The sequence below is a fragment of the Myxocyprinus asiaticus genome, chromosome 49 (assembly GCF_019703515.2).
Source record: "Myxocyprinus asiaticus isolate MX2 ecotype Aquarium Trade chromosome 49, UBuf_Myxa_2, whole genome shotgun sequence".
Lineage (NCBI taxonomy): Eukaryota > Metazoa > Chordata > Actinopteri > Cypriniformes > Catostomidae > Myxocyprinus > Myxocyprinus asiaticus.
In genome coordinates, this window is record NC_059392.1 from 5,036,210 (window position 1) to 5,052,437 (window position 16,228).

At 39.9% G+C, this 16,228-nt stretch overlaps 1 protein-coding gene across 1 annotated transcript in view; it reads left to right on the forward strand.

The window, feature by feature from the left end:
• LOC127437982 (alpha-1,6-mannosylglycoprotein 6-beta-N-acetylglucosaminyltransferase A-like) overlaps nt 1-16,228 on the forward strand; it is an 83,261-nt gene continuing 67,033 nt past the window's right edge. Inside the window, exons 1-2 of the mRNA XM_051693180.1 lie at nt 1-139; nt 14,340-14,796. Of these exons, the coding sequence (XP_051549140.1) occupies nt 14,556-14,796 (241 nt within the window). The 5' untranslated portion in view covers nt 1-139; nt 14,340-14,555. The remainder of the gene's footprint in view (nt 140-14,339; nt 14,797-16,228) is intronic.

Sequence of the window (16,228 nt, forward strand, 5' to 3'; positions counted from 1 at the left end):
TTGTGATCAGACACGCAAAAGAAACACACTAAGCGACGCTTGTCAGGTGCTTGGTTCCACACCGTCACCGATCACAGCGCAACCGCCGGCCTTTTTACAACCTTTAATATCCATAGCATCACCTTAAACCTTTAAACAGGTGAGTGTTTGATTTGTTTGCTTTATAAAACCACTGAACATTAAAGCAGTGCGCGTTTCGTGCGCTGCGGTCCACTGCGGAACACAGACTCGGATGTGATCTGTGCCTTTAAATGCGTTATTTTCACAAAAACCTTTTAATCGCTTATAAATGAGTTGATTTATGGTGATCTGGTTATTATTTGGTGTCTAACCCTTACAAAAACCTTCTATGGCGCTGCCATGTTACTGTGACGGCATCAGAGGGTAATACCATGGTACTTTGACGTATACCATGTTATTCAAGGATTATCACATTCATATATCATGTCATTTTCATGGTACTCCAAATAATACCATGGTGCTAGCATGGTACATACCCAGTAAACCTTATATATATATACTGAGTCTTTTATATGGTCTTTCTGCCTCTTACCATGGTATAATGATGGTTTAACTTTATATTTACTTATCAGTCATTTGTAATTTTTCATTTAAAGAGACTTCCATACACTTAAACACAAAAGTGATATGATTTTTAGACATACTGTACCTTTGTTTATAATGGTATCTTTAAAGTACCATGGGAATACCATGGTATATGAATATTGATTCAGTACCATCAAATTATCATGGTATTTTTTAATCTGGTGATATTACAGCACCATGGTACCTCCAAGGGTGCATTGAGTAAGATGCAATAAGCTGAGGTTAAACGTCTTGTTCAAAGGCACGATGGCTGTAGCTAATGGATCAGTCCTTGCAGGGTTCAAACCTACAACCTTTGAGTTGTCTGCCCAGGCCTATAACCATTAAGCTACATCACCATCTTGTTGTGGTGTTGTTGGTTTGGTACATCATCTAGCCTTATTCTATGGTGGTGTGGCACAGCGGTTAAAGGTTTTAGGTTCAAGTCCCGCAAGTAACATTTCATCTAGCAGCTGTCCCATAGACCAGTCTTGTAATATAAGGAAAATGCATGGATCATTTTTAATACCCTGGGTCTTTAGAGGGTTTAGAGATGCCATATTATCAGTCATGAAGAATTACTGGCTGTTCTGATAGTCATCTGTATCATATATCACTGTCTTACTTCGGAACATTGGGTTTCATAGAGCACGACATAATTTAATAATGTCAATCATGTGTTTTAGTACTGTTATGTTGGTGCATTTAGTTTCCTGTTCCACGCAAAATATGTTAGATCTGTCTGTGATAACCTAAAACACATGTCTGACGCATTTCTAACATATTTATCGCATGTTTGATCACAACAAGGCAACCACTGCATACTTCAAATGTCAATGCATAATTGTCAACACCACTTTTGTCGAAATTATTCTGTGGTAATCAAAAAGCATGCTACTGATGCTGTTGATAAATATAAACTCGTAGTGAACACGTAGTATTCCTTTTAAATGCAGATATCTCAACATAGAATCAAGACAACTTGTGCAGTAATTCGTACGAAAATGTACGACATCTATTCCCATACAGACCAACCAATCAACAAACAGAATTTCAAACTGATACAAGCATCAAATTTTAGCTAGTCTGCTATCCAACACTTTATTAGGTTTATGTTTTGGGTAAGGGCTTGGACTTTACGGTTTGGTTTAAGGTTCAACTTGGGGATTAAATTTAGGAAAAATCAAGATAACATTGTTCGTTTTTTTTTCTTTAATAGTTGTAAAAGTCGTACATTTATTGTACGAGCCATAACGTACTATATCTAACGATTTCTTTATCTCGTAATTATTATAGCTTGTCGAAAGATCGGGTTGGATATCTTATGTCTTTTTGCGCAAAATGATTTAGACGTTGGCGATAACACAGTTGTTGGTGTTTGCCAGGGCATTGCTATGTGTTCGCATAAGTGTTCTAGTTGTTTTGTTTTTAGTGCATTGCTAAAAAATAGTGGTTGCTACTAGTGTTTTGGGTGATTGCTTACTGGCCCAATTCAAAAGAGCTTATCCCTAAGTCTCAATGATATTCCAGTCTCTCGATATATCCTAGCTTGTGTTCCTTCCTCATTGTATGTCTATATGATTTTTTTTTTCTCCCATATTGTCGTCTAACAGGTGAAAATCGTAGTCTGATTGCTTAGAAAAGTACTTAAGGACAAAGTATACTTCGGTTTTACAACGTTCCTGTAAAATCCAGCAAATTTCGTCATGAGTGCAGCATTCCCGTCGTCTGCATATGCGCCTTGTTGACTGTACTAAAAGGGTATCACAAAGTAGTCATGGTGCGCATGCGTCGAGCGTGTACATTTTGGTTCGCGGTCAAAAGAGTATACTTTGAAAGACTAAGTGCTCACCGTGCATGAGACGGAACAGTACACGGAAAAACAAAATATACCCGAGTCTTAAGTCTATGTGATTTTTTTTCGCCTGTTTTGTCATCTGCCAGGTGAAATCGTATGTCTGATTGCTTAGAAAAGTAGTAAAGGCCAAAGTATACTTCAGTTTTTGCTGTTCCAGTAAAATCAGGTGAATTTCTTTATCTGTACAGTTTGTGCAGATTGTCAGTTTGCAGCCTACTTTGCACGTCGTCTGCACATGTGCCTTAAGTTGACTGTTCTAAAAGAGTATCTCGAAGCAAATTGCGCATGTGTTGAACGCATGCGTTTTGGTGTGCGGTCAATAGAGTATAGGCTACTTTGAAATGCTAGATCGCCTGACTGTGCCCAAGGCATTGTACCGGCAAGAGGAAAAACGAAGTGTACCGAAGCATTATCACACATCTTTTGACCGCGAGCGCATAGGGTTCGATGCATTACGACTACTTTATAAAACATTTTAGTAAAGTCAACGTCAGGCGCATTTGCGAAAAGAAAAACTCACGCATGCAAAAAAACAAAGTATACTTTGGCTTAAATAGTGATGCTACCCTTAGCGTGAATTCCCTGATAACAAAACATGTACAGCATTCAAGAAATGTTTTATCCCTGTACTGAGCTTTATGACTTCCTGTTCTCGCAGTACCCAAATCCCACACGAGTCTTCTGTAAATAGCACATTGGTACAGTGTAAATCAAGAATGTTATCTCTGCTCTCAAGGAAAAACCTTTGACCTTGGCCATTAGTTTTACTCCCAATGCAAATTCCATCAAGGCGACACTGGCCCCCGCCTCAACTGCACTGGCTAATTTTTCTCCTTGTTTAGTGGATTTCAGAAAACTTTCCTTATGTTCAAGAAACCATAACTTCTGTAAACCCTATAAACCTAGAAAAGCAGCCTTATGTTTTGCTGGAATTGTGGGTCGCATAGGTAGATAGGAATATATAAAAAGAGACTGATTGATTTGCAGGTTATTTTGACAATTAAAAATAAAAAATAAAGTGGAAAATTGCTGAGATGTTGCTCTTTCATTACTTGGAAGACTTGAACAAAGTCTCCATTTGCTCTACATGTAGTCTCATTGCACTCTAGGAGAAAGACATTTAGATTTAACAGAGATCTTATTCATGATTCATGACACCCCACCTCATATAAACCTTTTAAACCTGTTGAAAAGGAGCTTTATGCATGGGTTTTGCAGAACGGATGTGTGGGTTGCGTTAGGTAGGTGTGGATGTGAATATGTAAAAAGCAACTGATTTCCAGGTAACACAGGTCTGACTTGTTCAAGGGTTTAGCTCAGCCAGTATGTCCTGAATCTCTCATCATTTAAATAATAAATTCTGTCATCGTTTACTCGGCCTTATTTCATTCCAAACCCATATGATTTTATGTTTCATATGATTTCGGCTTCCACCCACATAAATTCCAGCTATAGGTTTAAATGTAATAAAAATCATGATAACTGGATTTTTTGTGCAGGTTTTTGAACGAGGACTGTCAGTTGGCTACTTATGTCCAAATATTCTAGATTAGTTTTGTTATGTGATTTGGCCATCAAAGAGTTATCACAGGAGTGTTTGCGTTCACAGATGTATGTTACTATGACAGGAATTTTTAATTAATTTATTTATTTTATCCCCATTTCTCCCCAATTTGGAATGCCCAGTTCCCATTACTTAGCAGGTCCTCGTGTTGACGTGGTTCCTCACCTCAATCCGGGTGGCGGAGGACAAGTCTCATTTGCCTCCGCTTCTGAGACCGTCAATCCGCGCATCTTATCACGTGGCTCGTTGTGCATGACACCGCGGAGACTCACAGCATGTGGAGGTTCATGCTACTCTCCGTGATCCACGCACAACTTGCCACGCACCCCATTGAGAGCAAGAACCCCTAATTGTGACCACGAGGTTACCCCATGTGCCTCTACCCTCCCTAGCAACCGGGCCAATTTGGTTGCTTAGGAGACCTGGCTGGAGTCACTCACTATGACAGTATTGTTTACAAATTTAGAGCTTAGAATGTGTTATTCAGATGGTGTATTAATTGCTATGCCATTGCAACTCACCATTGTTTTTGGAATGCAAGAGTTCTGAGCTTATGTTTCTGACAGTAATTGTTTGGTAGATTGATGTAATATCGATATGATCATATTTGCCCGGATTTTGTAATATTCAAATTGTAGCAGCAATCTCATGTCTTCTCATGAATTTAGTATTTATTCAATTCCCTTATGAGAATTCCTCTGACCGAAAGCCTCTGTAGACATAATTTTGTCTCAGAGCTAAAAGGTCTTTTTTGGCATGGAAAAAAAGGGCTCTTCAGTTGGATAGCAGTTACAGTATTCTGGCTATTTATTTTTGGATTTATTTTTTGGATTTTTCCCCTTTTTCTCCCAATTCCCAATGTGCTTTTAAGTCCTCGTGGTCACGTAGTGATTCGCCTCAGTCTGGGTGGTGGAGGACGAATCACAGTTGCCTCCGCATCTGAGACCGTCAACTCGCGCATCTTATCACGTGGCTTGTCGAGCGTGTTGCCATGGAGACATAGCACGTGTGGAGGCATCACGCCACCCACTGTGGCAACCACGGTCAACTCACCACGCGCCCCACCGAGAACGAACCACATTATAGTGACCACAAGGAGGTTACCCCATGTGACTCTACCCTCCCTAGCAACCGGGCCAGTTTGGTTGCTTAGGAGACCTGGCTGGAGTCACTCAGCCCGCCCTGGGATTCGAACTAGCGAACTCCAGGGTTGGTAGCCAGCGTCTTTACCACTTTACCACTATAACATTCAATGTTGTCTAGTTTAGTTTCACTTAAGTTTTAATTTTACAGTATATTTAGTAGGGATGCACCGAGATGAAAAATTTAAGGCCGATACAATACAATACCGATTTTAACAAAAAAAACTATTGGCCGATACCGATATTTTGCCACTTACCTTATTTTGTCATCAGGTCACTCTTTCCATGGCAATGTGAACCACATCATGAAAAATTAAAAGTTACCAAATGAACAAACATCCTTTTTAGTTCTATAGTGGTGTAATGAATAATAATAAATGCCATCCAGAGGGTGCCACTTGCTTACACAGTGCTGACTGAAGCATTGATTGCTGTTTATATTTAAATGCAACCTTTTAAGCTTTTGTAATCGCGCAAGACCATATTGTGATTTCAATCTTAACTGGCCGATAAATATTGGCAGCCGATACATCAGTGCACCCCTAATATTTTAAGTTAGTTTTAGTATGTGGGTGGTGGCCAAAGTTAATGGATGAAGTGATAAAATAGTTGTTATTTATTTCATTTATTATTATTATTATTATTATTATTATTATTTTTAATTATTATATTTGTTTTATTATTAGGGCTAGGTATTAATACAGATTTCCCAATTCAATTCGATTCCAATTCACAAGCTTTCGATTCTGATTTCGGTTCATATGGGTATATTTATAGGTAAGTTATAATGTCCATTTTGCTTACCTATGAAAGAAATTTTCTCTGTAACGCTAATGCTTTTAATTATACATGGGACCTTTTAACTAGGTACATTACGAAACTATTAATTTTACTAACATTTTATCATTAGTTTTACATAATTTTGGTCACATTTTAGCTTTTTAAAATCGTACAAATCCATGTATTCCATCAATAAATATGTCTTGAAATGGCACATATATATACACACATACATACATACATATATTTATCGCTTATTTGCTCACTTTGTAGAGGGTTGCACATAGAGTAAAAGATCGATCTTGGAATTTAAGAATTGATATCAAGATCGTTCAAATGAAGATCGTGATGCATTGGAAAATGTTATATTTTTACCCAGTCCTATTTATTATGTTGTTGTAAAATGCCGTACAATTTATCTGGGCTGTCTAGTGTTAATTGCTGGCTAGTGCATTTTCAAGTTTAAAGTTGGGTTGTAAAGGTTTTAAAATGTATAATGTACTGTGTATCAAAAACTGAAACACAAACGAATTTGTCGTCATTTATCATTATTTTAGCTCAAAATCAAATCAAAATCAAATCAAATCAAATCACTTTATTGTCACACAGCCATATACACAAGTGCAATGGTGTGTGAAATTCTTGGGTGCAGTTCCGATCAACATAGCAGTCGTGACAGTGATGAGACATACGCCAATCTACAATAAACATCAAATTAACACAACACAATTTAAACATCTGTTATACATAATTAAACTCGACTTAAAACATCAAATTAACACAGCACAATTTAAACATCTGTTATACATAATTACACAACTTAAAACATCAAATTAACACAACACAATTTAAACATCTGTTATACACAATTACACTCAACAATATACAATAATAACATACATTGCACAGTATACAATATGCTGTTTTTGTTTTTTGTGTTTTTTTTTTGTTTTTTACTATATAGATACTATATAGATACACATTATTCAATAAAAATTAAAATATATATGAAAAAAGTATATATATAGAATGTACAGTATTGTACTGTATTGACATTCAGGCTGTCGGTTGATAGTCAGTTGTTAAGAGAGACATAATATAATGACAGTAATATAATTTATGACAGTCCGGTGTGAGATAAAAGAGTAATAAAGTGCAGGGATGATGTATTTTGATCGTGGGAGATCAAGAGTTCAGAAGTCTGATTGCTTGGGGGAAGAAGCTATCATGGAGTCGGCTGGTGCGTGTCCTGATGCTGCGATACCGCCTACCTGATGGTAGCAGTGAGAACAGCCCATGGCTCGGGTGGCTGGAGTCTCTGATGATCCTCCGAGCTTTTTTCACACACCGCCTTGTATATATTTCCTGGAGGGAGGGAAGCTCACCTCCGATGATGTGTTTGGCAGTTCGCACCACCCTTTGCAGTGCTTTGCGGTTGTGGGCAGTGCTATTGCCGTACCAGGCGGAGATGCAGCCAGTCAGGATGCTCTCCACAGTGCAGGTGTAGAACCGTGTGAGGATGTGGCGGTTCATTCCAAACTTCCTCAGCCGTCTCAGGAAGAAAAGGCGCTGATGAGCCTTCTTCACAACGACTTCAGTGTGGACGGACCATGTGAGTTCCTCAGTGATGTGGACACCCAGGAACTTGAAGCTGCTGACTCTCTCCACTGGTGCCCCATTGATGGTGATGGGACTGTGTTCTCTGTCTTTTCTTCTGAAGTCCACCACAAGCTCCTTTGTCTTACTGACGTTGAGGGAGAGGTTGTGCTCCTGACACCAGTGTGTCAGAGTGTGCACCTCCTCTCTGTAGGCTGTTTCATCATTGTCAGTGATCAGACCTACCACCGTCGTGTCATCAGCAAACTTAATGATGGCATTGGAGTTATGTGTTGCCACACAGTCATGTGTGTACAGGGAATACAGTAGTGGGCTGAGAACACAGCCCTGCGGGGCTCCAGTGTTGAGGGTCAGTGATGAGGAGATGTTGCTGCCTATTCTAACCACCTGGCGTCTGCTTGACAGGAAGTCCAGGATCCAGCTGCACAGCGAGCTGTTTAAGCCCAGAGCCCGGAGTTTCTCATCTAGCTTGGAGGGCACTATGGTGTTGAATGCTGAGCTGTAGTCTACAAACAGCATTCTCACATAAGTGTTCTTTTTTTCCAGGTGGGAGAGAGCAGTGTGTATTGTAGATGCAATGGCATCATCAGTGGAGCGGTTGTTACGGTAAGCAAACTGCAGCGGGTCAAGATTGAGTGGTAATACAGAGCAGATGTAATCTCTGATTAGTCTCTCAAAACATTTGCTGATGATGGGGGTCAGAGCAACAGGACGCCAGTCATTTAAACAAGTTATTTTCGATTGTTTTGGAACAGGCACAATGGTGGATGTTTTAAAGCATGTGGGGACTACAGACAAAGAGAGGGAGAGGTTGAAAATGTCCGTAAAAACACCAGCCAGCTGGTTCGCGCACGCTCTGATGACGCGGCCCGGAATGCCGTCTGGACCCGCGGCTTTGCGGATATTCACCCGTCGGAATGATCGGGTTACATCCGCTACAGAGACGGAGAGTGAACTAACCTCTGTAGCTTCGGCCGTGAGAGCTCTCTCCGCGAGGGCGGTGTTATTTCCCTCGAAACGAGCATAAAAAGTATTTAGCTCATCTGGGAGAGAGGCAGCGGTGTTCATGGCGGAGTTTTTATTCCCTTTAAAGTCCGTGATGATGTTAATTCCCTGCCACATGCTTCTAGAGTTGGTGGTGTTAAACTGTCCTTCAATCTTACTCCTGTACTGGCGTTTTGCTGTTTTGATAGTTTTTCGGAGGGCATAACTGGCTTGTTTATGCTCCTCCGCGTTCCCGGAATTAAAAGCGGAGGTCCGCACATTAAGTGCTGCGCGAACATCGCTGTTGATCCACGGCTTCTGATTCGGATAGATTCGCACAGTTCTGGTCGGAATCACTTCCTCTACACACGTTCTGATGAAGCACATTACGCTATCAGCGTAAAGCTCGATGTCGTCATCAGAGGCGGACCGGAACATCTCCCAGTCCGTGCGATCGAAACAGTCTTGTAGCGTAGAGTCTGATTGGTCCGACCAGCACTGGATCGTTCTGAGGGTGGGTGCTTCCTGTTTCAGTTTCTGCCTGTAAGCGGGCAGAAGCAGAATGGAAGAGTGGTCCGATTTGCCAAATGGTGGGCGGGGGAGGGATTTGTAGCCATCCCGGAACGGAGAGTAGCAATGGTCCAAAACCCGGTCCCCTCGTGTGTTGAAACTAATGTGCTGGTGATATTTTGGTGCGACTGATTTTAAACTGGCTTTATTAAAGTCCCCGGTCACAATGAACGCGGCCTCAGGGTGCGCGGTTTCCTGCTCACTTATACTCCCATACAGTTCCTTGAGTGCCTGGTCTGTGTCGGCTTGTGGGGGAATGTACACAGCAGTGATAATGACCGCTGTGAATTCCCTCGGTAGCCAGAATGGTCGACACAGAAGCATAAGAAATTCCAGATCAGGAGAACAGAAAGACTTGATAGAATGTATGTTCCTCTGATCGCACCAGGATTTGTTGATCATAAAACATACACCACCTCCTCTAGTTTTACCTGAGAGGTCTTTCGCTCTGTCCGCTCGGAGCATGGAAAACCCCGCGGGTTCAATGGCTGAGTCTGGAATCTCCGCAGACATCCAAGTTTCCGTAAGGCAGATAACGCAGCAGTCCCTCGTCTCTCGTTGGAAAGAGATACGCGCTTTCAGCTCGCAGAGCTTGTTATCCAGAGACTGAACATTTGCCAGTAGAATAGTGGGTAGCGGGGGTCGATTTGCGCGGCGTCTTACTCTGATGAGAACGCCGGCTCTGTTTCCCCTTTTCCTCCTGCGTTTCCACGGCCGTGCTGCCCAGACAAAGGGCTCCGCTTGCGTGTTTGTAAACAGCGGGTCGGCATTGAGGAATGTGAAGTCCGGTTTACGGTGTGAGATCGCTGAGCCAATGTCCAAAAGTGTTTGTCTGTCGTAGACAATAAGGCAGGCAACATCCAAGACAAGAAACATAAGAATTGTAAACAAAACAAACAAACCATTGCTAAGTTGTGTCGGAGCTCGCAACGCAGCAGCCATACTCGGCGCCATCTTGAGTCCATTTCTGATATAAAAACCTTGAATCCAGTATCAACAAGAAAATCCTCACTGGAACGTAAACAAAATTATATTATACTCACTTGTACTTGCGATGTTTACGTATAAATAGAGTAGGATTTGTATTTTGGTGCGACACTGTGCTAACATTTGCTACTTACACAGATGGCATCTGGTACGTTTATTCTAGTAATAAGTGTTTAATTGGTAAACACCCAGTATTAAGTGGCTGAAAGTGGTGAAACTGGCTTTGTAGGATATAGTAATTCCATTGTATGCTTCCCAGCAGTAGGTATAATCAAATTAAGATGACTGGAAAAAAAATATGTAATATTATATAATTTAATAAAGATTTGGCCATTTTGGTAAATTGACACTGAGAAGCAACAATACCTTGCAAATTTAAGAACACTATATGGCCTAACCCCTCTTCCTAATTTACAGGATTAGCTATTTCAGCTACACCCTTTACTAACGGGTGCATAAAATCATTAATACAGCTGTACAATCTCTTCAGTTAAACATTTAAAGTATACTGGGATGTCAAAACAAAGGGAGGACCAACTCCCTATTAACCCCACTGTTTTGAAATGTAGGTGTGGTTTTAGGGTGTCTACATACATTTGGTTATATAGTGTATTCTTCCATCAGTACATGGTTGTGTTGACCACCAAGTTAAAAAGCCAACAGATTAACCCTTTATCAGTACAATGAACCTGTTTGTACAACTTTTAGTCGAAAGGCCATTTGTAAATTATTCATCAGCATTTTCTATAGCTGACATATGGTTACATAAGTTTCTAAGGGAAAAGGCACTTTCTCTGTGAATACTGTTCCACTAAAGTGGAGCTCAGCTCGGACTATTTCAGGCACTGAATGCCCTGCCAGCCCTGCAGGGTTACTCTGAAGAGCGGGAGTCATAGTTTCCAGGGCAGCATTTTTTAATGACATCTTGGGAATGCTGACTTTGCAATAACAATAATACCATATTAAAACTAGTAGGTTTGCTAGAAAGGCAAAATTATTCAATGTATCAGTAACACTTTACAAAAAAGTCCTATTTGTCAAGTCATTTTGATTTGTATAGTGCTTTTCACAAAAAACATTGTTTCAAAACAGCGTTAAGATAAAAAAAAAAGAATTGGGCATCAGTTAATCAGTTAGGTATTAGTTCATAATGCATTAACTAATGTTAACATAATTTACATTTATTCATTTAGCAGACGCTTTTATTCAAAGCGACTTACAAATAAGGAGTACAATAAAAGAGATTAATCCAGAGGAGGCAGTAAAAGAGAAGTGCTTTAAAACAAAGTTGCAAATTGCTTAGAGAAGCACAAGTAGTGAGGAAGGTGAGAGACAGTGAACAAGAATGATTTTGTTTATTTTTATTATTGTTTTAGTTTTTAGAGAAGACAGTTTTTGCATTAGTAGGATTGAGTCAAGTGCCCATGAAAGAGATGCGTCTTTAGATGTTTCTTGAAGGTGGCTAGAGAATCAGCTGCTCTGGTGGGGTTTGGAAGGTCATTCCACCAGCCAGGAACAGATGATGTGAAGGTCCGGGAAGGTTTCGGTAGCTACAGTATCACGCTTTCGGTAGCTACAATATCACGCTATCGGTAGCTACAATATCACGCTTTCGGTAGCTACAATATCACGCTTAGGCTCACTACAATATCACGCTTAGGCTCACTACAATATCACGCTTAAGATAGCTACAATATTACACTTACACTAGCTACAAATCACAATTTTGGTAGCTACAATACTACGTTTATGCTAGCTACAATTTCACTCTTGTGTTAGCTACAATATCACGCTCAGGCTCACTACAATATCACACTTATGCTAGCTGCAATATCACACTTTCGGTAGCTAAAATATTATGCTTGCGCTAGCTATAATTTCAGGCTTGCGCTAGCTATAATTTCAGGCTTGCGCTAGCTATAATTTCAGGCTTGCTCTAGCTATAATTTCAGGCTTGCGCTAGCTACAATATCACGCTTAGGCTAGCTACAATATCACGCTTTGGGTAACTGCAATATCACGCTTAAGCCAGCTACAATATCACGCTTAAGCCAGCTACAATATCACGCTTAAGCCAGCTACAATATCACGCTTAAGCCAGCTACAATATCATGCTTAAGCCAGCTACAATATCACGCTTATGCTTGCTACAGTATCACGCTTATGCTTGCTACAGTATCACGCTTAGGCTAGCTACAACATCACGCTTTGGCTAGCTACAACATCACGCTTTGGCTAGCTACAACATCACGCTTACACTAGCGACAATATCACGCTTACACTAGCGACAATATCATGCTTAAACTAGCTCCAACAACATGCTTATGCTAGCTATAATATGCGTATGTTGGCTATAATATCATGCTTGCGTTAGCTATAATATCATGCTGATGCTAGCTACAGTTTCACAGTTGTGCTAGGTACAATATCACACTTATGCTAGCTACAATATCACTCTTACACTATCTACAATCTAACAAATATGCTAGCTACAATATCACATGTGCTAGCTACAATAGCACGCTTTGGCTAACTACAATATAATGCTTACACTAGCGACAATATCATGCCTAAACTAGCTCCAACAACATGCTTATGCTAGCTATAATATGCGTACATTGGCTGTAATATCATGCTTGCGTTAGCTATTATGTCATGCTGACGCTAGCTACAATTTCACAGTTGAGCTAGGGACAATATCACTCTTACACTATCTACAATCTAATGAATACACTAGTTACAATATCACTTGTGCTACAGAACTAGTTCAGACATTAAATTGTGATTTTGTGAGCTGTTCGAAGCCGTTTAACTTTTCATACTCTATATTTATGCACAAAGTTGATGATGCTTAGCAACAGTAAACATCCTATATTTAGGCTAATGCACTATATTACTCAGCAGAAGAACTGTCTGATTATGAATAATAAAACATGTATTTATTGAACATTGATTTTGTCACCGTTTTGTGAAAGCAAAAAGCTGTGTGTAATTGTACCATGATTAAAGGGGTTTTAGGCACTCCATTTTTGTGTCATGGTAAACTGTGGTTAAACCCGGTAACACATGGCCTCGAGTGTTTTATTGCTGTAATAACTGGGTGAGAATGATTTAAAAAAACACAGTAAAAAATACCAGGTTCATTCTGTATATAATAAAGGATAATGGACTTTTTTGTGCAGCATCAAACAATTGTTGCTTGAATAGTTAATGGATTTATATGCTCACCACTGTCTCAACCACTGTCTCAACCACATCACAAATGTCAACAGTAATTTGACACAGTGTGTGTGTGTGTGTGTGTGTGTGTGTGTTCAGCTTTTGTCCTCATCTTGTGTCAGTGTGGACCCTGCCACGGACTGTATTTGAAAATGAGTCCTATTGCAAACAAGTATATTTGTTAAATATCTATTTGTATTTTTTTTCCTGGAAACATTTCAATGGTGGTGAGCTAAATATTTCCATCTCTAGCTGTGGGTCAGTCCCTCATTGAAATGCCTCTGCCAGTCTGTTACATCTCTTGAAACATTTGCTTTTTTATCCCACAACAATGTGAAACACTAGAGACCCTGGTCATGTGGTCATCCATTATGATGTCACAATTGTGGTCATGCTGCCAGGCAGCACGAACTAACCATTTGCGAACATTTTCACACAGAAATAATGATGTGTCAGTAAGTTTGCAACTTAAGTATATTCTAAATTTGTGATCAAATTTATAACTAACTAAAACCACATGAATGCAGAAATTAGCAAAAAAATTAGATAATACATTTAATACATTTTTTACATTTGTTTAATGACTCGTCAACATTTTAGGAATTGTAAACGCCAGGGTAATTTAATACAGTTATTAAAATTATTTGAGATTAATAACAATGTTGCACAAATGTTCTATAAATAGTTTGATTTAATAACAATAATAGCGAAATAAACAATTCTTCCTTCCAAGTAATATATATATATCTGTTTTATAAATGTTTTTATACCTTGCAAACTTAAAAAAATTAAAATAAAATTGTGCGTGATGTATTGAACTTTGTTGTAACTAATTCTGCTCATTTAATTATGTAAATAAAATTTAGGGTAAAATTTTATTTTGCATTGTAAAATGCAAGAGGCATTTCAGGACTCTTAAAGGGATAGTTCACCCAAAAATGAAAATTCTGTCATCCTTTACTCGTGAATGGATTTCTTTCTTCGTCTTATCTATATCTTGATTTTGACTTATCTCTCTCTTCTTCCCCCCCAGTGTCTTCATTGCTATGGCACATTCAGTGGGCATGTCTATGGTGTGATTGACAGTGAATAGGAATGGGCTGTACTGAGGAACATGCATAAAGAAGAGTAAAGACCACACCCTGTTTATCTTCTTGCCGCAAGCACAGGACACAATGAGACTCAATCCTTCCTGAATCGCACACACTCCGCACACACACACACACACACTCAAACAACCTCCTTCACCATGGGTTCTGTATACCTGTGGAAGCTGTCCTCTCAGAAGTTGGGATTCTTTCTGGTGAGTTTCGGCTTCATATGGGGGATGATGCTGCTGCATTTCACCATCCAGCAGAGGGCAACGCACGAGAGCAGTGCGCAGCTACGCATGCATATATTGGACCTCAGCAAACGATATATCAAAGCCCTCGCCGAGGAGAACCAAAGTGTGATGGATGGACCCTATGTGGGAACCATGACAGCATACGGTAAGTCCATGTTTCCTGGAATGATTTTGCTTTTAGTGGCTAGGGTGTATGGTTGGGGTTTAGGGTTTTGGATTATGTTTAGGGTTTAGGGTCAGTGTTGTGGGTTTTTAGGAGGTTTGAGTTGGTGTTGAAGATTTAGAGTTTATGTTGAGGAGTTGAGGTTTATGGTTGAGGTAGGGTTATGGTTTGTGATTAGACTTTGGCTTTATGGTTAGGGGTCAAGGTAGGGTTTATGGATTATGGACACTTTGTGGATTAAGGGTTTGGCTTTAATTTGGGTGGTTAAGGTTTAAGATTTGGGTTAAGGGTTTATGTTTATGGGTTGTGATTAGTGGTTTGGCTTTATGGTGTAAGAGTTGGGTTTATGGTTGTGGTTTGATTAGGGGTTTGGCTTCATGGATAGATATTAAGGTTTGGGTTTGGCTTTATTGTTAGGGGTTACGGTTTGAATAGTGGTCTGGCTTTATGGCAAGAGATTAAGGTTCAGGTTTTGGGTTTAGGGTATATGGATTATGGTGATGTTTGTAATTAGAGGTTTGGCCTTTAGGTCAGGAGTTGAGGTTTAGGATTTTGTTTAGGGGTTCTGGTATTTGATTAGTGTTTTGGCTCTATGGTTGCGGGTTAAGGTTTGGGATTTGGGTTTAGGGTTTATAGTTACGGTTTGGGATTAGGCTTTTGGCTTTATTGTTTAGGATTTGGGTTTATGGTTATGGTTTAATTAGAGGATTGGCTTTGTGGTTAGGGATTAAAGTTTGATTAGTCGTTTGGCTTTATAGTTAGGGATTAAGGTTTAGGATTTGGGTTTATGGTTACGGTTTGATTAGTGGTTTGGCTTTTTTGGGGGCACTTGCCAGGTGGTCAGGATGGGAGACCAGTTGGCCAACCAGCTAAACAACAGCTTGGCATGGCTGGGAGACAAGCTAAGACCAGCAATCCACTGTAGGCTGGGGAAGATACAGCAAATCAACAGGGGCAGACAGAAAACTGCTACAAATGTGATATTTGCATGCAGAATTCAGTCTGATATCAGTTTGTCATATCAGCTGCATACATCGACACTGCTGAACTACTGCAGCACAACAGATTGTCATATCTCTTCTCTGTCTTTGTCTTCTCGGCTCTGATGTTTTTCCACTGCGCCACAGTTAAAAAACAGCAGGCTGATACGATAAATGTTTTTAACCTATAATTAGCTTTTATGATTGTGCATCTGTGATTCTAGCTATTGGCTAAAACCATAACAAGCAGTGTTTAAAGAAGAGAAGATGTTATTGATGAGTGTAACAGGTCCGTTCTTAAACAGAAGCAAGTTGTGGAGGTCTCTGTTTTAGCTTTTCTCCCACTGTGCAGCCGTCGATAAGTTATTCATGCTGCTAATATAGGCGCTTTGCTGGGCAAGAGGACTCATTACGATTCAAGGATGACTATTGAT